The sequence below is a fragment of the Neolamprologus multifasciatus genome, chromosome 5 (genome assembly GCF_963576455.1).
Source record: "Neolamprologus multifasciatus chromosome 5, fNeoMul1.2, whole genome shotgun sequence".
Taxonomy (NCBI): domain Eukaryota; kingdom Metazoa; phylum Chordata; class Actinopteri; order Cichliformes; family Cichlidae; genus Neolamprologus; species Neolamprologus multifasciatus.
Genome location: NC_140443.1, coordinates 3,072,247 through 3,095,564, shown reverse-complemented (window position 1 = coordinate 3,095,564; position 23,318 = coordinate 3,072,247). Strand labels below are relative to the sequence as shown.

Genomic DNA, 23,318 nt, shown 5'->3' with positions numbered 1-23,318 from the left:
ATAGAAACTGAACAACAGTGTTTCCTGAAAACCCTCTCCTGTCTGATCATTTCATAATAACATTTAAATTTACAATAACTGATTACACAGCAGTGGGGAGTAGACTTCATCACAGTAGATGTCTTTCTGAAAGCGCTGTAACTGAGTTTAAGAATATAACTCTCCCACTGTTATCATCTTCAGAGCAGCTACTCCAAAAGGAGTCGACATCTATTTAAGAATTTTACCTCCTTACTGCGCATGACTCTGGATACTGTAGCTCCTGTAGTACTTGGCTTTCTGGTATAACTCTCAAATGTGCAGATTAAAGCAGATAACTGTGATAAGATTACTTTCAGAGCCGTTGCGCGGGCAAAGGGGGAGGGTGCATCTGACCCCCTCGGCTTTAATTGGTCCAGCCCAGAGTCGATCATGACCAATTCAGAGACTGACTGACTTCTGAAAACATAAATGTAATAAATACAGTAAAGGTGAGCTATTATACTCATTTCCAGCTCCATATTTTATTCTTGGACACTACTGGAACAGTTTAGCATGATTCACAGTTCACAATGATCCTTGTGGTATTTCAGGAAGAGCTAGGACCCCAAATCCAGACTCATTGGCAGGTCTGAAACTTACAACAAACAAACTACCCACAGCGTTTTTGATGTGAAAAAGGCTGAGGACAGACAAGGGCTGTAAACCCACAGCAGGTGATTAGAGACAGTAGACACACCTGGCAACACCAATGAAACTCATCAGGGAAAATAAAACTGAGGAAAGTGAAACTGAACACTAAACACACTGGACAAGGATCACTAAAATAAAACAGGAAATCACTGACACAGAGACAAGAAGCCAAACATATGAAATGTCCACAGAAAGACAAACATGGAAAAAAGACACAAAACAAGACTGAGTGCAGAGAAAGGAAATACAAAGAGGAAGTAATAAACCGAAAGTCATCAATAACTAACAAGGATTAAAGGCACAAATAATAAAATCAGAAACCAATACCAGAGGCCAAAATAACTATAAAACACAAAATACTATTTATCAAGTTTCTATTAGAAATATAATCAAACTCTTCAGCTTCTTCACCCTCCATTTAAACCTGTCATTCAAACTGTGCAGTGGGGCGTGGACCACAGAAAAATATGAAGAGGAACTAAACTGAAGAGTGAACTCACTGTTTAATTCATGTTTTGTCTTTCAGAGGGACCTGTGCCTGTGAAAGAAGGTGATGATGCCATTTTACCCTGTTCCCTCGCACCAATGAGAACCTTAAGAATGTGCGGTTTGAGTGGACGAAGGAAGGAACTGAAAAGAAGGTTAGTATACATGATTCTGTGGAGAATTATAGTCCTGCCCTCCCAGATCGAGTCTCACTTTTTCCAGATGATCTGAAGAACGGCAACGCCTCCATAAAAATAACAAACGCTCAACTGGAGGACGAAGGAAACTACACCTGTGACTTTCCAAGCAAAGGAAAAACATTCAGGATTGAGCTTGTTGTTGGTGAGTGCTGTTTATAAATCAGCTGATTATTTACAGAGGAAACAGTCAGCATGCACATCTGGGTCTCACCCCTACAGCACACTGTAGTGATATTTGCAATATTTGGTGGACAAAACTGAGACGTCCCATCTGCATGCTGGTCCTGCTCCTGTCTACTTATCAGAAATCTGACGCGCATCGCAGAGTCGTCACTAAACAAAATAAAAATCTCTGTGACGTCTCAACTCTGTGAGGAACTTTACATCACACAGACCTCAGTGGACCTGTGGATGTAGAAGCTATGATCCAGTCTGATGCTCACATGTGTTTTCTGGTACAGCAAAACTGAGATAATCCGGGTAAACCCCAAACATACACTGTATATAAAAAGGCTGGACATAGCCACCATGACATCACTAACTGGTTAATGACGTCCTGTTTATGGTATCTCAAGCTGACTCTTTCACCGTCCCCATTTTGGTGTTTTGAATTATCTCTTGCTTTATCTTAATTTTCCTAATTATCCTAAAAGTACTGATAACTTATTTAAACAGGTTTTTTTCACATTTGTGAAACTGAAAGATTTCCTAAAACTAATATAATATAAATAAATGTAAGCAGCTAAATCTGATCAAACTGTAATTGAAAAATATTGATCAAATAAAACAATACAAACCACATTGGTTCTCAGCACCTGTGTTCAATTTAAACATATTTCTCAAGTCTTCCTGACTTCCTGAAACGTGTACCTGCAGTTCTCTTATAATTTATTTACAAAGATTCAGCAGAGAGAAATCAGCATCTCAGTTCAGTTCATTTCTGCTCTGTTTGGAGGAAATCCCTGTATTATTGAAGTGGGGGTCGCCTTCACCAGCATGACTGAAGAGTTTTTAGGACAGAGTTTTGGTACTGCAACCATCTGATCTCATAACATCTCCCCCCAAAAAGAAAAGACAAACAGACCAGAAGACATGATTTTGTGCATTTGCAAAGTAAATTGTGTGCTGCAGACTTTATAATTCACATTTGTGTGATTTGTTTAAATATTTTCTTCCTAAAAAAGTAAAATCTTACAATTACATATGCTGTAAGGCCACAAAACCACATCTGTTCACAACAGTTTACAAAACTGACAGCAACTTCAAAAGAAGATTTTGTGCTGATGCACATGTTTGTAAATCTGACCCTAATGTTCCTTCTTTCAAATTCTAATCCTTGTAATGAAGGGATATTTTTTACAGGCTGTTCTTGCTTATATGACCAAAACATCAGTTAGGACAAATTGTGCTACATCATTAAGGACAGATTAATGTAAGGTCGTTCCCACTGTCAGCACACGCCTCTTCTCTATTCCTAACCTCCGTGTCAATTCCCCACCTTTCCTTGAAAAAGAAGTTAAAAATGAGGTGCTTTTGGAACTTAACCTCCTATGTGCATGTTGGTCCTGCGTATGTCAATTTATCTAAAATTTGAGGAGTCTTAAAAAAAAAAAAGAAAGAAAGAAAATATCTGCGAATGCAACTTTAAACACTGAATAAATATTAATTTCTCCTTATATTTCAGACACACAGCTGTTCAAAGTGTGACTCACTGTGTGATTATCACCCATCCACCAGCATGAACCAGCCTCCAGTTGAAATGTTTAAGGATTTTTTTTTTAAATCTGTGACTGTGCCTTCTTTTGGGATTATAAAAAACATGTCTAATATAGCAGGATAACACTTCAAAGTTTATTTTCAATCAGTTTTTATCTGTCTGCCAAATTGATGAGACCACAGTCACCTCTAACATGTGTGTTTTTTCTCCTTTCAGAGCCCATATTAACTTGTTAGAGCCTCTCACAGTCATGTGCACTTCTGCATGTCTGTAACTACCAGGCTCAACTTTGTAATAATTTCCAAACCATAAATATCTGATACCTGCCTGTTTGATCACTGTGAAGTAACATCTGTGATATTTCATGTAGTCTGTTAGTTTTACCTTTAGCTCTAACACAGATCATCTGTCTGAAGAAAATGCAGGAAATGACCGAAGCCTCGATGTTTTTAAGCTTTTACTTCATACGTTAAAGACAGTTAATCAGTCATTATGAGGGCTACAAGGCTGAAATTTACTGGATGTCCTCTTCATTTTGTCTACAATAAATGTGCAGGTTTCATTCTGATATATAGAAGTAGCTCTAAGATATTAGAGTGTAGTTCAAAGTGCAAAGCAGAGTATCTCTAACCAATTGCCTCGAAACTCCATAAAAATCTCTCCAACGTTAACAAATAATGAGGATTCATTCCATTTCTTTTGCATTTCAAATGTTCCTAAATGCTAAATTCAAGTACAAAATGATGCACTGAACAATTAAAATAAAGATTTACACATTTATTATAATTTAATCGCTTCTTTTTCGACAGACAAAACCGGTTTATTTGATTTCTTTTCGTTCCATTGTAACACCGAGGCTAACTACGTTAACTTCCATATATGGTCAGGCAGGTGATTTTCTCGGCTACAAACTGAGAGCGGTTTCACTGCCGTTAATTCTATTATATGACAGTAGCTGTCAATCAAACGCGCTTATTAGCTAGTGTGAAGCTTCGCTTTTCTGATTGGCTGATCGGTCTTCAGAACGTCGGAGAAAGATACCGATTGGTTAACTCTGCTCGTGGGCGTTTAGAGATTTCAGAGATACCGGACTTGATGGATAAAATATTTATCAGTACTTAAAAATTGGTTTTAATGTCGCAGTTTTAGAAGTTTGTGTAGCTCCGTTAAAACTTTACAAGCGAATAAATTCACGTTTTTTCAGCTTATTTTTACTCCCGGCTAAACTCAAACGAGCTGAAGTTAATTTGCGGAGTTTTGTTCTTTAAATCGAGCTCGTGTTTGTCTTTTAAACATGTTTATCATTCCAATAAACGGCTTTTTATCGCTGATGCCACAGGCTAGCAGTAAGCTTAATGACGATTTACTGCCGTAAATGAAGACGTTACTGTTTTTATGTCGTAAATCCTTCACTGATGTTCACGAATCTGCTGAAAAACGAACGTCTGAGCTTTCAAATGACGTAAAAATGTCTGTATCGGTGCTTCCGGTCATCATGAAAATATGCAGTATGATAATTTATTAGTTTTTACACGTAAACTTGGGTCGCATACAACCTCTGCGTTTCAAAAGGTTAAAGGTCCGAAACGTCCCAGGTGAGTTCCGTTTGTGGTGAGGCTCAGTTAAAAATTGATCCATCAACGACTTTACTGTCTTTTGGTTAGAACCCTGCAAAGCATTTACTGATTAATTTTTATAAACAGTTCAGGGAAATAAAACTGTTTTAATTGTATTTGTAAATGTATATGTAAATACTTGGTGTGGTTTTTTGCTACATTATCTAATTAATTATTAGTTCAGTAACCAAAAATCTGTTATTGATCCGGGCACTGTGTTCGTTAGACGTAGCTGTTCAGTCCAGTAGAAACTACCTGACGAGATTTTGCTCAAACTGTATCGCATCCCTCTCAGTGTAATTAAAAATTTAAATTATGTGGAGAAATGTGGATTCAAATGTATTTTTATTTTGGAGAGCTTTTGTTGATGATATTTTTTGTAACCTCCACAGTTATTACATTATGAAATGCCTGAATTTTTTTTTTTTTAATCTTTTATATAACTCTTAGACAAACTCTGGGACGTCCAAACTTTTTCTGTGTAAAAATTTCTTTATGTGAGTCAAAAATATCGTTTAGAGTAAAAACTAAATTTGTCATCAAACATCAGAGCTGTGATGTTAGAAAAGTTAACGCAGCACTGCGCTTTTTGTTCTCAAACACATTATAACCCACATCTGCACTTAGAGTAGCTGAACAGGAAAAAATAACCAATTAGCTGTGATTGTTCTTACATAATCTGTCTGTTATGTGTTCACAGGAGCAGCAGAGCTTTATGTCACAAGTCATGATCAAATAAATGGCGGGGTGCTGCTTCAGTGTGATGTTAAGAATGCTCATCCCAAACCTACAGTCGAGTGGCGGGACAGTAATGATGAAATCATTCCTTCTGAGGAGCCACAGGTCTCTGAACAAGGAGGTCGCTTCAACATCACCCTCAAAGCTACTGTGGAAAAAAGTGGTCGCTATCGCTGTGTCACCACACAGAAGGAGGACATCAATCATCAGACACAAGAGAAAATCAATGTACATATTTATGGTGAGTGGCATTTTGATCCTTAAATGTTTCTTATTGCTTTTGAAAAACGTAAATAATATTCTCAGATTCAATGCAAAGAGTGACGTCTTCAAGGAAACAAAAGATTAAATAATGAACCCATAAAGACAGTCATTTGACTGTCTTTATGGGTTCATTATTTATCTGGAAAATGTCAGATTCACTGACACTGAAGCAAAAAGCAACTTTAGTCTGAATTCAACTCATAAATGATTTTGTTTGTATATAAGACTTCTTACAGGTGTCATTATGTCCTGTTGTGGTCCCTGAATCCAGAGATGGGAGTTGCCCAACATACAAAGTTCCTAATTGTTGCTGCAAACCACAGAAGACTTAATGATATAAAAATAGCAGCAAATTTAAAATAACATATAATAGAGAGAAGTCTGAGCAGTCTTTCTATATTGATGTTAATAAATTAAACAATAAAAGCAACAAAGAAACAGGACTCCCAATAATATACTGTGTATTAAAGATGAACAAGTGTTTGCTGAGGTCAGAGAGTAAGTGAGCTGAAGGGCTGTTTCCTGTGGTGAGTGAAGGATAATCCGTTAAAACGACTCGACTGAAACTGACTTTTAGTCCACAAAGTAGGCTTGCACTGCTTTATCATCCTTTTTTTATTCTAATAGGACCATAATTTATTTAATAAACAACATCTTGTTGTGTCTTGATGCTCAATCATCCAGGTAAGTAAATCCCCAAGGCCAGGGGGCCCCAGGCCCATCGCACCGGGCCGTGAGAGGAGAGCGGTTTCCTATTCTCTGTGTGACGCTGGGATCTTCCAGGTCTTTGAAAGCGCTTTTGATGTTTGCAGTCACAGCAGCATAGCAGTAAACTCAAACCTACTCCGGGTCAGGTTCATTCAGTGCAACATGATAAAATAAGACTTTGACTCAAAATCAACCAGGACTGCAGCATTGCTGTTTGAGGAAGTGACATTAAACAGTGCATCTATGTTAAGACCATTTCAAGTGAACCAAATATTTTGAGATCTGTTAGTGCACCTTGACTTATTACTTTTATACAGGTATAACCACTTCAGTCAGGAGGGAGTAATTCACACATGTTAATGATTCCCAAAGTGTTGACTTCACCAATTAAAGAAATCTGATTCAAGGAACTGACCTCCCAGCCTGTTGTACGTTGTATAATGTACTGTTTACAAGACTGGGGAAACCTGCAGTCAGCTGAGACTCAAGAAGTCACTTGGATGAGCGATGAATACGTTTCTCCCACTGAAAACGCTACGTCCAGGTGAACAGAATCAGCTTTGGGGGATTTTACTTACTTGTATGATTGAGCATGCATCAAGACATTAAAGAATCTGCTTTCAACAAGCAAATCATCAACATATAGACAGAGAGACTGAAACTTAGTCTAATGTGACTTGTAAGGGGCTGCAGAAAGGTTCCAGATTTTACATTTGGCTGCAGTGTTCTTGAGTTTGAAAGTAGCTGAAATGTCATTTATTAGCACCTACTTTAACCTCCTAGGACTTGGCGTCCACATATGTGGACATCACATTTTGGGATGTCTAGACCAAAATACAAAATTTTTGCTCTACAAGGACCTGATTTCCACTTACGAGGACATTATACTGCCACTGGTTCTATCCAAATTTAAAGCGAATATCCTCATATGTGGATCTCATTCCTCTCAGAAACAAAAATAGGTAAAAATATTCTGTAAATTCTTTGTTTTTACATTAATCAGGTCCCAAAATAGCAAAGAGAATTTAAAAATGCATGCCATGAAAGAGTTCGGGTCTTAGGAGGTTAAGAGAGAAATGTCGATTTTCCTCTAAACAGCTGACTAATATTTTTTCTGGTTCTGTCCTCTCCCAGTTTCTTTGAAAAAACAGAAAACACTACCGATGTTATTCTATGGCCTATTTGTTCCTTGTGTTCTGTTGCTGTCTTTGGATATTAATGATCTTATTGTTGAAGCAAACAAACAAAAGTTGCTACTAGAGATGCACTGATTGACCAGCCTGTTCTCCAGTGCTCTCAGCCCTGTCCGGTGTACAGATTAACTTGTAAGGGTTAAACAGTGTTGTAGGAGTTGCTGATCGCAGTCTTCAGTATTGCTGTGTTTCCTCTACTCTGGGATCAGAAAAGCATAAATTCATATCAGGTGATTAAATCTAACTTGGTTAATTTAAATCTTGTGAGGCTTTAAAGAACAGAAAACCTGATGAATATAACAGGATGAGTTAATCCTGGATCTGAAAGTTGATCTCGGGAGGTATTTTAAGAGATTAATGAATGACCTGTTGATCAATACATAAATAAATGAAACAAATATGTGGAGTGCAAATGTTATGGCATACAGTGGCATGTACACTGCACAGCCAAAAAAAAAAAGTCACACACTAACATCTCGGACCACAGCTAGCTTTGATGATGGCACTTTTTCGCATATTTATTTTTCATGCAGAGTTTCTAATAATTTGAAAGTTTTATAATAATAATAATAATAATGGATTGGATTTATATAGCGCTTTTCAAGGCACCCAAAGCGCTTTACAATGCCACTATTCATTCACTCTCACATTCACACACTGGTGGAGGCAGCTACAGTTGTAGCCACAGCTGCCCTGGGGCAGACTGACAGAAGCGAGGCTGCCAGTTTTGATGATGGAAGAATCGTACTGCTGTGTAAAGTCTTCTCCATCGGAAAGATTCAGAGTGGGGTTGAAGTCTCGACTCTGTAGAGGCCAATGTGAATATGATCCTTGAGCTCCTGTTCAGGGAGTCACTCTTTCATAATTTGAGTCCATTGAATCCTAGCAGCGTCACCTTGGAATATGTCTATGCTTTTCCCCTTAATATGTATATGTCAGGACATTCAGTATATTTAGGTTGTCAGCTGACTTTGTGTTTTAAGCACAAAATGCTGCTGAACCTGGACCTACAATTTAATAAAAAAAAAAACGTGTTAACAAGTTAACCACGCTATGCGTTGACGCTGTGCATCCCTGCACGTGTTAGTGCAGTTATTGTGTTAATGTCGTATTAACGAGATTAATGCTGACAGCACTAACACACACACATATATATATATATATATATATATATATATCAATACTCATGTATTGACCCATGTGCCTGTTCATCTTAGCCGATATGATGCCTGACAGGAGCTTCCATGTAGTACTGAGGCAGGTTATTGGTCGGTAGTTGGAGGGTCCCTTCTTGGGGTCCTTGGGGATCAGGACCGTCCGACCTTCGGTTAGCCATTCCGGGTGTCCCTCGTTAACTAGCAGCTGGTTCATTTGTGCTGCCAGACGCTCGTGGAGTGCAGTCAGCTTCTTTAGCCAGTAGGCATGAACCATGTTGGGCCCTGGTGCTGTCCATCTCATCATACTGGAGACCCTTTCTTGGATATCTGCCACTGTGATGGTTACTGGACCCTGTTCAGGGAGGTCGCTATGGTCTGCCCTCAGATCCACTAGCCACTGAGCATTGCCGTTATGGGTTGCGTCCTTCTCCCATATGCTCTTCCAGTATTGCTCCGTCTCCAGCCTTGGTGGTGCTGTTCTCTTATTATTGTTCCCTTGCCACTGAGAGTACACCTTTGCTGGTTCTGTGGAGAACAGCTGGTTTATTCTCCTGCCTTCTATCTCTCTGGTGTACCTCCTCAAGCGGCTGGCCCAAGGCTGTGAGTCTTTGCTTGGCAGTTTCCGAGGCCTCAGGTATGGACAGCTTGCTGTATTTCTTATGCACCTTCTTTGTCGCACCTTTCTGCAACTCTGTTAGTTGGCTAACCTCCCTCCGTGCTTCTTTGATCTTGCCCTCTAGCCTCCTTCTCCATGGAGGGTACTGCCCCTTGTTGCTGTTCAACTTGTAGCCAAGTATCTCACTGATCAACTGCTGCCGTATTGCAGATCAGCTTGTTAGTGTCGGTAATTGTGGTTGTAGGTATTGTCCGTAGTGCTGCATTAACATCCTCTAGCAGAACCTTCTGAGGGTACTTCACGGACCAGACTGACCAACCTGTGGCACTGTCTGGATTGATTACAAGAAGGCCTATGACTCAATGCCCCACAGCTGGATACTGGAATGCCTAGAATTGTACAAGATCAATGGGACCCTAAGAGCCTTCATCAGGAACTCAATGGGGATGTGGCGTACAACACTAGACGCCAACTCCAAGCCCATAGCACAAGTCACCATCAAGTGTGGGATCTACCAAGGAGGATGCTCTGTCCCACTGCTGTTCTGCATAGGCCTGAATTCCCCTCAGTGAGATCATTAACAAGACTGGCTATGGATACCGACTACGGAACAGAGCAGTTGTCAGCCACCTCCTGTACATGGATGACATCAAGCTGTATGCCAAGAGTGAACGAGACATCGATTCACTGATCCACACTACCAGGCTATACAGCAATGACATTGGAATGTCGTTCGGGCTGGAGAAGTGTAGTCGGATGGTAACAAAGAGAGGGAAGGTAGTCAGAACTAAGGGGATTGAACTACTAGAAGGCAGCATTGCAGACATAGAGGACATGTCTGTGAAGGTTCTCAGTCATCCAGGTCATCGTAGTCAAAGGAGCTTGCAAAGATGCGGGATGTCATGCTTCTCCAAACATGACATCCCGGTGTACTTCAGACCCAGCAACACACTCAGACAAAAACTGGTTCACCCGAAAGACAAAACGCCAAAACACAGACTTAACAATGTGGTGTATGCCGTACAGTGCAGCGAGGAATGCCCAGACCTCTACATTGGAGAGACCAAACAGCCACTTCACAAGCGCATGGCACAACACAGAAGAGCCACCTCCACAGGACAAGACTCAGCTGTCCATCTGCATCTTAAGGATAAAGGACACTCTTTCGAGGATGCCATGTTCACATTTTGGACAGAGAGGACAGATGGTTTGAAAGAGGAGTGAAAGAAGCCATCTATGTCCACTGTGAGCGACCATCTTTGAACAGAGGCGGTGGTTTACGACACCAACTCTCTGCCATCTATAATCCAGTTTTGAGATCCCTTCCCAGACGCCTTAACGCCCACTCACACCCTGGGCCATCTGACCTCGGGAATTCGCATGATAAGGTGGGGCCAGGTTTCACAACGAGCTTACCCGAAACTCTGGCTGATTGGAACCCACACCCAGTTCCACACCTTGGCTCAGGCGATTAGAGGATCATCAGGGGGTCCTTTTGTCCCTCTGTGGGGGGAAACTCCCACCAGGTTTATATCTGGGACTCTCCACCATTTGACCTTAGAACTGAAGAAGCCGCTCGATGAGAGGTGAAACGTCTTCAAGTAACTTAAGAAGTCCGCTTTTCTTTGCAAGCTCCTTTGACGACATAGAGGACAGTTACAAGTACCTGGGGATCCCGCAGGCGAATGGGGAACCATGAAGAGGCTGCTAGAAAGCTGCAACCACCAAGTACCTGCAGAGGGTCAGGCAAGTCCTGAGGAGTCAGTTGAACGGTAAGAACAAGATCCGGGCCATCAACACCTACGCCCTGCCCGTGATCAGGTACCCTGCTGGGGTAATAGGCTGGCCAAAGGAGGAGATAGAAGCCACTGACATAAAGACAAGAAAGCTCCTTACCATGCATGGAGGGTTTCACCCCAAGTCCAGCACCCTGAGGCTGTACGCTAAGCGGAAGGAAGGGGGCCGGGGACTGGTGAGTGTCAGCACCACAGTCCAGGATGAGACAACGAACATCCAAGATTACATCACGAAGATGGCCCCAACTGACAGCGTGCTCAGTGAATACCTCAGGCAGCAGAAACCCAAGAAAGAGGATGGAGACGAGGAACCATCATGGAAGGACAGGCCCTGCACGGTATGTACCACCGGCAGATAGAGGAGGTGGCTGATATCCAGAAATCCTACCAGTGGCTGGACAAAGCTGGACTGAAAGACAGCACAGAGGCACTAATCATGGCAGCACAGGAACAAGCTCTGAGTACAAGATCCATAGAGGCTGGGGTCTATCACACCAGGCAAGACCCCAGGTGCAGGCTGTGTAAAGATGCCCCAGAGACAATCCAGCACATAACAGCAGGGTGCAAGATGCTAGCAGGCAAGGCATACATGGAACGCCATAACCAAGTGGCCGGCATAGTGTACAGGAACATCTGTGCCGAGTATAACCTGGAAGTCCCGAGGTCAAAATGGGAAATGCCCCCAAGGGTGGTGGAGAATGACCGAGCTAAGATCCTCTGGGACTTCCAGATACAGACGGACAAAATGGTGGTGGCTAACCAACCGGACATAGTGGTGGTAGACAAACAGAAGAAGACGGCCTGTAGTGATCGATGTAGCGGTTCCGAATGACAGCAATATCAGGAAGAAGGAACACAAGAAGCTGGAGAAATACCAAGGGCTCAGAGAATAACTCGAGAGGATGTGGAGGGTGAAGGTATCGGTGGTCCCCGTGGTAATCGGAGCACTAAGTGCGGTGACTCCCAAGCTAGGCGAGTGGCTCCAGCAGATCCCGGGAATAACATCGGAGATCTCTGTCCAGAAGAGCGCAGTCCTGGGAACAGCTAAGATACTGCGCAGGACCCTCAAGCTCCCAGGCCTCTGGTAGAGGACCCGAGCTTGAAGGATAAACCGCCCGCAGGGGCGTGCTGGGTGTTTTTATATATATATATATATAAACAGTGTTGGACAGGAATGTGTTATGCATCTAGATGCTATTGTCAGTGATCATATTAAAGTTAACAATTCTGTTTTTAATTGTGTCAGATATGTTCTTCTATTACCTACCTTATGGGCAGATAGGAAAAAAAAGGAAATACGTCTCTCTGTGGCCAAAATATTTTTGTCTGAAGTCGTCTTTGAGCTAGTTTCCAGATTTGCTGTAAACTAAGTCTAACCTATAAACTAAAGAAAACTCCTGTGTGTACAAATTAAGAAGAGGTTTGGGTCACTGAGACTGTAGCTTCTGGCTAGTCATTTTGCATAGGAACTAGGGGTGGGCGGTATAAACGGTATACGGTTGAAACTATATGAATTTGGCCAACGATAGAGATTTTAGGGGTGTCCAAATTCATAGGCTGCATCCTGCTGAGGACCCGGCCTTCGCGGTCTACGTAGGCCAGGTCCTCCAAAGGCCAGAAGTGAGCGGCTGTGAAATTGGACGGGCTAGCCTTCAGAATTATATCACGAGCTAATCATTTAATCATCTTGTCCTTTTTGGGTCTAATAAAACCCATTTTTTTGAAGATTACATTTGTGCCTGTGTGTTCCTGGCTGCTTGGATCATGACAGTCATCTTGACATGTCAAGAGAGGTTTTATGGAGATGCCATCCTTCTGCTTTAGTGGTAAATCAATTTGGCAGTCATCGGCATAACAATGAAATGAGATCCCATGCCTTCTAAGGATGGAACCCAACAACAAACTTTATTTATATAGCACATTTAAAAACCAGTGGTGTACCAAAGTGCTTAACATGCAAGAGAGTAGGATGAAGTAACAGGGAAGGATGAGGGCTATGGCAAGGTACCAAAACATGCTAGCAGGTTGAATGGCATTAAAACACAAAGCAAAAGAATTGCATAAAGCATAAAAGAAAACGAAGTGTAAAGGATAAAACAGTCAAAAAATTAAAAATGTTTAAAAGTAATTAAGAATAAGCCGAAGACAAGAATAAGCATTAAGCTGACTAACAAGCAAGCGTTAACTGGAAGAAAAGGCAAGGCTAAATAAGTGGTTTTAACCGCGATTTGAAGGAATGGATGGAATCAGACTCGCGTATAGTGATGGGGAGGTTATTCCATAAATCGGGTGCAGCCAAGGCAAACGTGCGGTCACCTCTAGTCTTCAGCCGGGATCTCGGCAGTACCAAGAGTGACTGGGAAGATGATCTTAGTGCTCCAGTAGGGGTGTATACTCTAAGTAGCTCGATGAGGTAGCTTGGCGCTATATTGTATATAATACGGAAGGTAAGCAGCAGGATTTTGAATTGAATACGATACTTGACGGGAAGCCAATGCAGATCAGCAAGAACAGGGGTAATAGAGACACGCCGCCCACTACCAGTAAGGAGATGAGCAGCCGCATTCTGAACAATTTGCAGTCTATGGAGAAGAGTAGAGTTAAGACCGAAGTAAAGTGAGTTGCAATAATCCAACCTAGATGTCACAAAGGCGTGGATAAGCTTTCCAAAGTCCCAAAGCGGAACATAATGTCTGGCCTTGCTAATAAGACGCAGTTGATGGAAGCAAGATTTAACAACAGAAGACACTCGTTTGTCGAACTTAAAAGAACTATCCAAAAATACACCCAGGTCACTAACAGTGTCGGTGAGGAAACTGTTAAAGGAACCGAGGGTGTCACGGAGTTGGCCACGGGGGACTCTACTGTCAAACACGATAACTTCAGTTTTCCTGTTTAGAATAAGGGAGTAACCTGCGAGCCAATTTTTGACCTCACGCATGCACTCGCGAAAGCCGTACAAAGACATAGCGGGATCATCAGTTAGTTCGAAATACATCTGTATGTCGTCGGCATAACGATGATGTGCAATGTTATACTTCTCAAAGACTGCGCCTAAGGGGAGTGTATACAGTGAGAAGAGCAGGGGGCCAAGGACAGATCCTTGAGGCACGCCGCAGGAGACAGGTGCAGCAGAGGAGACATAATACTGTATCAAAGAGCAGTGGCCCTAAAATTGAGCCCTGTGGGACGCCACATGACAGAGGAGAAGAAGATGATTCGGAACCGAGAAGGCTGACAGATAAGGTTCTATCTGACAAATAAGACCTAAACCAATTAAGTGCAGTGCCACCAATACCCACTACATCATTTAATCGAGAAATTAGAATATTGTGGTCTACTGTCTACAAAAATGCAAGATGGGAGCCTCCACAAGCGGGGTATTTTAGCTTCATTTTTGCACAATGGGAGGAAGTGCTCTCGCGTCGTCCATTTTTTCTACAGTCATTGGCTGAAGAAGGGATATAGGCTAAGGCCACCATGTGCTCGCCGTCCCTTCTCTGGGCCGGGGCCCAGAAACGCTATCCTGGGCAGGGTTTTCCCTAGATTTTTCACTCATAGGGGTCTTTTGAAATGTTCACTGTCTGGTCCCTTACCCAGGACCAATTTGAGAGGGGAGATCCTACCAGAGGGGGACTTCAATCTCTTTCAGTCCCACCTTGCTTGATAACTGATGCAGCTATAAGAGCAGGAGTGAGGCAGTATGAAGGGACATGACAGAGAGACGTCTCTGAAAGACTGGAATGACACACACACACACACACACACACACACAATAATCTCATGAACTCCATACAAATATCCTGTGATGGATTTAGAAAAAGCTGGTGTGATTTTTGTGGCTGGCCTTCTCACATATGTATTTGCAGGAGTTTAACATGAAAAAGAATAATATTTAAATAAATAATGCAAATGTGATTTATTAATATTTTCAGCATGCAGTTTGTTGTTAATTCCACAAAATTTACTTTTCATGGTTGTTATAGTTTCTTGTTTTATTATATTTTTTTATGAGCCTCCAACATCATTTCCTTGTGTATTTATTGATGAATGTATATTTTGGTCACTATTTTAACCTTTTACACAATTTTATCCCCAATTTTCTCAAATTGATTATGTTCTCTGATATTTATGCATGTTGTACTGTGTGTCACAAATAAAATTTGATTTATTTATATATGAGTAACACACTGAGTAGCACACTGTTAGAAGCTCATTCTGCAATTGCATCATCACAATAATTTGTCTAGTTGAGTAAATCTGTCCCAAAGCCTTTGATTTACTCATATTTTCCTGCTGTGATTTAGTGCATTCGGATTTTATTGTTAGTAACCTTTACAGCACAGTGTAACTGGGGGTCATTTATATTATTAATAATTTGATTTGCTCCAAATTCCATCATTCATCCAGCTTGAAAGATTTGTAATAGATTTCAGACACTTCTGTTTGTGGGTCAGAATATTAGGAACACCAGTTATTATTGAGGCAGGGATAGCTCAGCAGCTAGAGTGGTCGCCCCATGATCGGAAGGTCAGGGGTTCGAATCCACTGAGGTACTACTCTGAGGTACCCCTGAGCAAGGCACTGTCCCTACACACTGCTCCCCGGGTCCCTGGTTAGTGTCTGCCCACTGCTTCACTGAGTGAATGGGTCATATGCAGAGAAAAACAAGTAATTTCCCCACAGGGATTAATAAAGTATACATCATTATTATTATTATTATAGTTCCGTGCTGTATGACACATCAGCCTTTACTGACTTCAAACAGGTTTAGATTATCATGAGAAATCTTAGTGCTACTTTAGAGGATGTGGTTCACCATATTAAAGTGTCAGCTGAACACAACAAATTTAATCAAATTCAAATAAATAAAAGATCAGACTTTATGGTGCTGCAGTACCAGCATCCTGCAAACATGCACTTGATAACATTGTTAAATAACTGGGCTGCAAAATAATCACATTTTAATTTCAGTTGAACATTTATTTATTTAATGCAGCTAACCTCTGAGCTCTCTGTCAGCAGTGCTTAAATCTGTTCTGGAGAAAAGCTATAAAGCTTCCTTTTTTTTTTTTAAATTTCTATTGTAATGTTTATTTTATCTTCCCTGATTTCAAAGACATCAGAGGTCAAACAATGTGATGGTATGTTACCATCACATTGTTTGACCTCTACCAAACAGTGTGTTACTCAGTGTTACTGATGCAGTTGGAGGACGAGTGTGGAGGCAGTGTCTATATATCTATACCAAAATCTCACTGAAGGTTTTAGCTGTAAAACAGCTGATCAGACAAAAGAAACACTTTTCAGTCTGAGGGGATAAGAGCAGTTACACACTCTAATATGAGGGAGATACAACTTTGTTTTCAGAATCAGAACACTTTAATAACCTCCAAGGAAATTATGTTATTTCATTTATTACCTAAAAGGTCAGAGGGTGTCCTAGCGTTTAATAAATTTATTATCTTGAACACACTCTGAAGATTTTTGACTGCAGGATAATATAAACCTGTAATAAACCTTTAATTATTTCCTCTGTTGGTTTCAGTGAGGTCAAAAATATGTTTGTGCAGATGAAGCTTCCACACAAACAGAATCAAGATAAAGTCAGAGTTTCAAGGTTTTAAAGAGAAAATGGAAATGAAAGCAGCAAATAAACTCTACAAGTTCAGATTTCTAATTTAGGAAATAAATCATCTTCATCTGAAACCAGAACACAGAAAACAAACTCCTTAAATTGTCCTTTAGTTTTGTTATCCTGCTGATGAAGATGATCACAGCTGTGTCTTTGTTGAAGAATAACTCTCAGCTTTTGGTAAATATGTCAAACATGTTTTCAGGAAGGGTCACTTCACTGCACTCTCTAGTTTAGTTTGAGAGTTAGTGCTCAGTGCCAGCGTGTTCATCAGGAGAGCCAACAGTTTTTCAAAATAAAGCTAATCGCAAAAGAATTCAGATTTGTGTGAAGTGTTAGTGTCTAAAATCAGGTTTAATCCCAACAGCTTAAATTAAATCTTTAATTCAGTGCTTCATTTTACACACAGTGTGTTTTCAGCCTTTATTTATTCTGGATTTTTCTACAGGATGATAAAATTAGGTCATATTAAAGTCTGTCTATAAAAATGTGTTTTTAGAAGTAATGTTAAGGAAAGGAGGCTCAGCAGGAGGAAAGCAGGAGTCTCTGAGCAGCAGCCCAGAGATTCAAACATCCTTCATAGAGGAGGGAGCGCCATCATCATCATCATCATCATCCTCACAGCTCAGAGCAGAATCAGAACCAACCTGTTAGCTGTGGAGACGAGCAGGAGGAAACAGGAAGTTAGATCCATGCTGACATCACAGAGCTCGCTGGTTAAACCTGTTTTTGTTCCTGACATGCAGTCACAGTCTGAGTTACACCAATGTTTTCTCTTCTGTTTCAGGGCTCCCTGTATGGGCTGCCATACTCATCGGTGTTCTTGTTGCTGTTGGTGTTTTTGTTGCTGTTGGTGTTGTGCTTAAAGTTAAAGGCTACAGTTTGAAGAAAGGTGAGTTACTGATGTACTATATCAACATTCATCATTTGCAGTGTTGGGTAAGTTACTTTAAAATAGTAACTTAGTTACATTACTAGTTACTTCTATCAAAAGTAACTCAGTTACTTCAAGTTACTCGTTACTTTCAAAGTAACTAGTTACTAGGGAAAGTAACTTTGGTTTTACTCAGAATTCTCTTGTTAATGTGTTGCTTCCACAACTTTGCCAGTCTTCTAGCTTGCTTACTTGCCACAAGTGCACTGTGCCACCTACCAATAGAAAGGAAAAGATAATGTGCATGTTTCCACGAGAGAAATCCCACGCCCGGACCGTCATTGACTGCTGCCATGATTCTAGCCTACGTCACAGTGTCATGTGCGCCTTTTACATCCAACACAAAAACTGCAGTCGTGGTGCTTTGATTGTACTCAGAACTCGTAAATTCTGCCTTCTGAATAGGAAGATGTAGGTAACACCAGACTGCAGATGAGCTGCATACAGGGCTGGACTGGGACAGAAAATCATCCTGGGCATTTTGACTAGAGACCGGCCCACCATTATAGGAAAAATCATAAAGCCTTGAATGAAAACAAACGCTGTTGTGACAGTGATGTTCACTGTTTTGATGGTATATATGCATCAATCTATCAATCCTTTGTTGTAAGATTCAGATAATTATTTTTTAAAAGCTAGACATTTTAAATGAGAATAAGAAAGAAAAGTATTTCTTTGTGCCCACCTCTCCCTGTTAATGCCCTACCTGGCCCCCCTGGCAAAACTTTGCTAGATCCGCCCCTGCACAGTTACCAGCTGTCAGCTACTTAGAAAAGGATCCTGGGGTTATCTGTCTCTCAGAAACAGTTCATAACTTCACTTCAGCTCATTCATGTCACCTAAAAGGTAAACCTGTTTCTCCATCACCTGTTCAGCTCTGATGATTCAGTAAGGACATCTCCTGGTTTCATCTTCATGTTTCCCTCTCACCACATATCCAAACCGATATCATGACCAGCAGGTTTACAGCTGTGGCTCCAGCAAACTTCAGCTGATACTAGAAATTAATATTAAATAAATTCTAACAACTGCTGATCAAGCTTAAACGTGCTGCTGTTGTTTAACGTGACATTGGCTGGTTTCCTCTTTCTGGCGCAAAGTGGGCGATAAACAAACAAGAGAGCCGATCAGCTGATCATTGATCAGTTTTCATGATTGAAGTAGAAACGGGAGAGGGAGGGGGGAGAATGAAAGAAGAAGAGGCAGCTGTGCAGCAAAGACACAGAATAACTCCAGCTTTGTGCCTTTTTCATTGTAGCTGAATTACGGGACAAACTGTTCCTTTTCACCTCAATAAGAAACGCGTAATATTTTCTCTGAATACCAGACGGGACGGTTGGCAACTCTAATAACTTATGGACAAAATAAAGTTCAACATCTTTAACATCATAGCACCCACCCAGCTGTATAGAAACGCCGTCATGCTAGCTAGTACGCAGTACGGAAAAAGTCAGAATAACGAAAATAAACTCCACCTAAACTTGGTTTATATCTGACCCAGATAGACTGCAGGTCATAACTTCTTACCTGAAGTTCAGTTCACACTTGGACCGGCGGCCGCCTCGGGTCTCTTTTCCTTCTACGTCCCCTTTCCCTCATCCACCTGCTGCCTCCACCACTTGCTAATGTTACAGAATCTGTGGAAGCTCCGCGATAGCCACCACACGAAGTAACGAGTAACGACCCTATCTAAATCCTAGTAACGACTAACGCGTTCCTGATTTTGGCATAATAACTAGTTACCGTGCTCGTTACCACAATAATAACGTAGTTACTGTAACGCGTTACTTAATACGTTAGTCCCAACACTGATCATTTGTTGGCAGGAACATCAAACATTCTTTATAACTCCCTCATGTTAGATCTTAACCTTTGATTTATGTCAAAGAAGATAAAGACTTTGTTTCTATTCACTCAGTGTGTGACCAGTGTAGTTGTGTGTTTGTTGAATATTTTCATTTTGTTCCTGCAGGTTAACAAAGAAGAGAATATGGCTGCTCCATAGAGATGCAGATAAATTTCACGTCCGAACGATCTTAAAAAGTGTGAATCGGTCATATTTGAAACCTGTTTTTGTTTTTTTATCTTTGATTCAGCTGAGAGTTTTATCACAACAGGACATGTTGGCTCTTTTTTTGTTGTGCGACTTTTCTCTGGTTTCTAATGAAAAAACATTTTGACTTAACTCTGTTCGTCTTGGCTCAGGACGCTCCCTCAGAGAGAGGACGTGTCAAGAGTTTTGAGTCAAAGGTTAAAAAATGAAACTTTACTCTCTAACATCACAGAGTACTTCAGCGTCAAACCTGAAGATCACCCAAACAGTCCAACCTTCACTCTCCGTCACGTTCATGGTTTAAAATTACACGACTGTTTCTTCTACCTGCATCTTTCAAACTCCTCACCAAGTTTTAGCTTCACACTGTTCTGTGTTTATATTTCATTATCATTATTGATCATATTTAGATGTCGGACTGTTGTTGCCCTCATATAAGGAAATATGATCTATACTTAATAACGTACTTCCATATTTTCACTTTTAACTTTTTTTTCCTCCGAAGTTAAAAAGTTTGTGTTGTTGAAAATAAAATTGAAAAAATACAATTTTAAAACAGTCACATTTCCATCATTTCAACTTTAATTTGATCATTTACTCATCTCAGTGTTTCCTCTCCTGCTGAAGTTTCCTGACTCCTTTCCCATTTTCATTGTGCAGCTTTATAAATAATTCACTGAACAAAGTTTCTCTGAGGTTCATGTTTTTCATGAGGACGGTGATGGTTTACTTTTGATCGTAACAGATTAAAATAATTGGAACCCCTTTGGAGACGTTACAGTTTATTATCTGGATCACTAAAAAGAAAAATAATGAGCCAAGCAAATTTAAAAATGGCCCAAAGCAAAACCTTAACTCTAAATTTAGGACTTAAAGTTTCTATTATGTTTCATATTCAGTCGAAAGCTTGTCATGCAAATGATGAAGAAACTTTTCAGCTCATATTTAACTCAGTCTAGTTAAACATGTGCACTCATGTTTTACTGCAAATGAATATTTAGCAGATAGAAAAATTATGATTTTCATTTTTAGAATATTTTTACTTACTCTTAAACTCTAATATCATATGTTGCTTTTGGTTCAGTTGATTTTTTTTTTTCAGATTATATTTTTGCTGTCAACTGTTGATGTACTTTTTTATGTTCATGCCATTTGACAGAAAGCTTAAGAGTGCACAAGCCTGAATGAAAAACTTTTGCGACTGTGTGTGTGCGCGTGTATATGCGTCGCTAAATGTTAATAAAGTGAGAAGATGTTTTACTGTTCTAGTCAAATTCCAGAAGAATTCTTATTTTGCAGCAGCTGTGCTTTGATAAAACACATTTAGCTACAGATTGAATGTCGGTGCAACGCTAAAGTGTTGCTCAGTATTAGCAGGAAGCTGTTGCACTTCAGTGTTTTTATCCTGAGCTGGCCGTGGAGATCGATGGGTGTTAGTCTCTAATGTGTCAAACTTTATCAAACATGATATTGAATAAAAAGTTGAAACATGACTTTTTGTTCAATCTCAGTCACTTTTGTCATTTTTTTTAAACATTTTGGCTGTAACTAGTTTAACATTAGGGGTGGGGAAAAAATTGATACTGTGTAGTATGGTGATATTTTGTTTGCTAATAATGTATGGATACAGGGACAGCAGAAATTGATATTTTGTTACAAAAAAAGGTTTTTATGCTCTGACTTCAGAGCATGTTGATCCTTTTTCTGAGCAAGAATCCTGACATTCCTTCACTGTCCAAATGTGTTTAACTTTTTTTATGGCAGCAATAAACATGACAGTTTACTTATTTTAATTTAAGACATGTTTTATTTTAATTAAGTTTAAAACTTTTTTATTTAATGTAAAATTATATTTTGTTTTAATTTACTTTCAAATTCTTCAGTTGCTGAAGGGGCTGCATAGTTTTCATAAACTGCATAGTTCAGAATAGCTATAATTGTACCAGATGGTTGATTCAGTTAAGTTGGACTAGACTGTAATACAAACCGTTCAGTTTGTCAACAATCAAACTGAAATGAGAGAAAGACTGAGTGTGAGACTTTGTTATTAGAGAAAATGAATATTGATAAAGTTTACCTTTATGTACAGAATCTGAATATCGCAAAATATTTTTAAAAAATTGCAATAATATCGTATCGTGCGTTAAGTATTGTGATAATATCGTATCGTGGGATGTATGGTGATTCCCACCTCTATTTAACATCAGTATGAATGTGAGGTAGAAGGAGCCGTCAGTCAGGAAACAACACTGTGCTGAAGGAACATGCATGAAACTTTTTTTCACATATTTTTTTCACTGTGTGCATTTGCTGGTTCAAATATGAACGACAACAAACATCATCACTGAGGGAGGATCAGTGGATTCGTTAAATGTCGTCACAGAGAATGTTTGTTCACACATGACGGCAGATCCAAAGAGCGGAAACATGTTTCCGAACTTGTCTCCACATGTGGGGAAACTTCTCCTCTCATCTAGTATGAATCAAAAGTGCAACCAGCTGTTTTTCAGCTTGATGAAGTTAAATATTGTATTCACAGCATCAACATCATGGTTCATGTCTAACTTATACCGCCTGGTAGTGAAGGCCAGATGAAGCTTGTAAAAAGGGTTTACTACTCTTTGGTGACATCTGGTGGACAAAAATATGAAGAGCAGCTTAAATCAACAAGTAAAAATGAAGTGCTTTGTTATGATGGCCACTCTATGAGACGAGTCTGTGCTTCCGCTGTGGAGCTTTGCACATGTGAAAAAATAATGTTTATTTGCTAAATAAACCTTCCTTGTTTAAACTTACATGCACCGGGCTGTGGTCTCTGCTTGTTTGTGACTTCTCGTTGTTTGTAAACATAACAAATAAAAGATATATTATGTATAATAATGTAAACACAATCTTATAATGTTAATAGGTTGGGAGTAAGCTTGTACTGTGACGTCCTGCCTCCACACCCTAACTCTAACCCCAACCAGTGAACAGTTACATTTATATATAAAATACTGTAAATTATATGTATATTTTATTTGACCTCGATGACGTTTTCATGGAGGTCAAGGAAAAGTGAGTAGGAGAGTAGATAAGGACTTAGGAAACAGAAGAGCTGTGTGCTGAGAACTGGACCAAGCTTACACTCGTCTCTGTTAAATATGATGATGGATGTCTGCAGTGTTGAAACTACAATATGCAGGAAATGGACTACAAAATGCACATCTTACACTGCTACCACATGCCCTAACCCCATTTTCTATGGAGGTCAAATAAACGAGAACAGTCTGTGAAATATTTTTAGAAAAAGAACATTTAGGGCCAGATTAACGTCTCCGGCAGCAGAAATCCTTTGGATGTTAAAAATCTGCTGGATTTACTAATGGCTCAGTGTTTTGTGACTAACAGTTGTATTTCTGTGGCTGGCCTTATGGTAAATGGACTGATTCTTATACAGCGCTTTTCTACTCTCCAGGAGTACTCAAAGCACTGTCTACAACATGCCTCATTCACCCAATCATACAAGCACTTTCTTCTACTGTAGTGCTGTT

At 40.1% G+C, this 23,318-nt stretch overlaps 2 protein-coding genes across 2 annotated transcripts in view; both read left to right on the top strand.

The window, feature by feature from the left end:
* The window catches only part of LOC146517793 (programmed cell death 1 ligand 1-like), a 96,166-nt gene that overhangs the window by 18,414 nt on the left and 54,434 nt on the right, over nucleotides 1-23,318 (top strand). The gene's annotated exons all lie outside the window — the stretch shown is intronic.
* LOC146517794 (selection and upkeep of intraepithelial T-cells protein 8-like) lies at nucleotides 1,230-22,580 on the top strand (the record flags this gene model as incomplete). The annotated part of the gene is made up of 5 exons (XM_085159238.1): nucleotides 1,230-1,504; nucleotides 4,648-4,670; nucleotides 5,392-5,670; nucleotides 17,586-17,690; nucleotides 19,705-22,580. Coding segments are annotated over 5 exons (687 nt in total), but the record flags the coding sequence as incomplete, so codon positions are not given.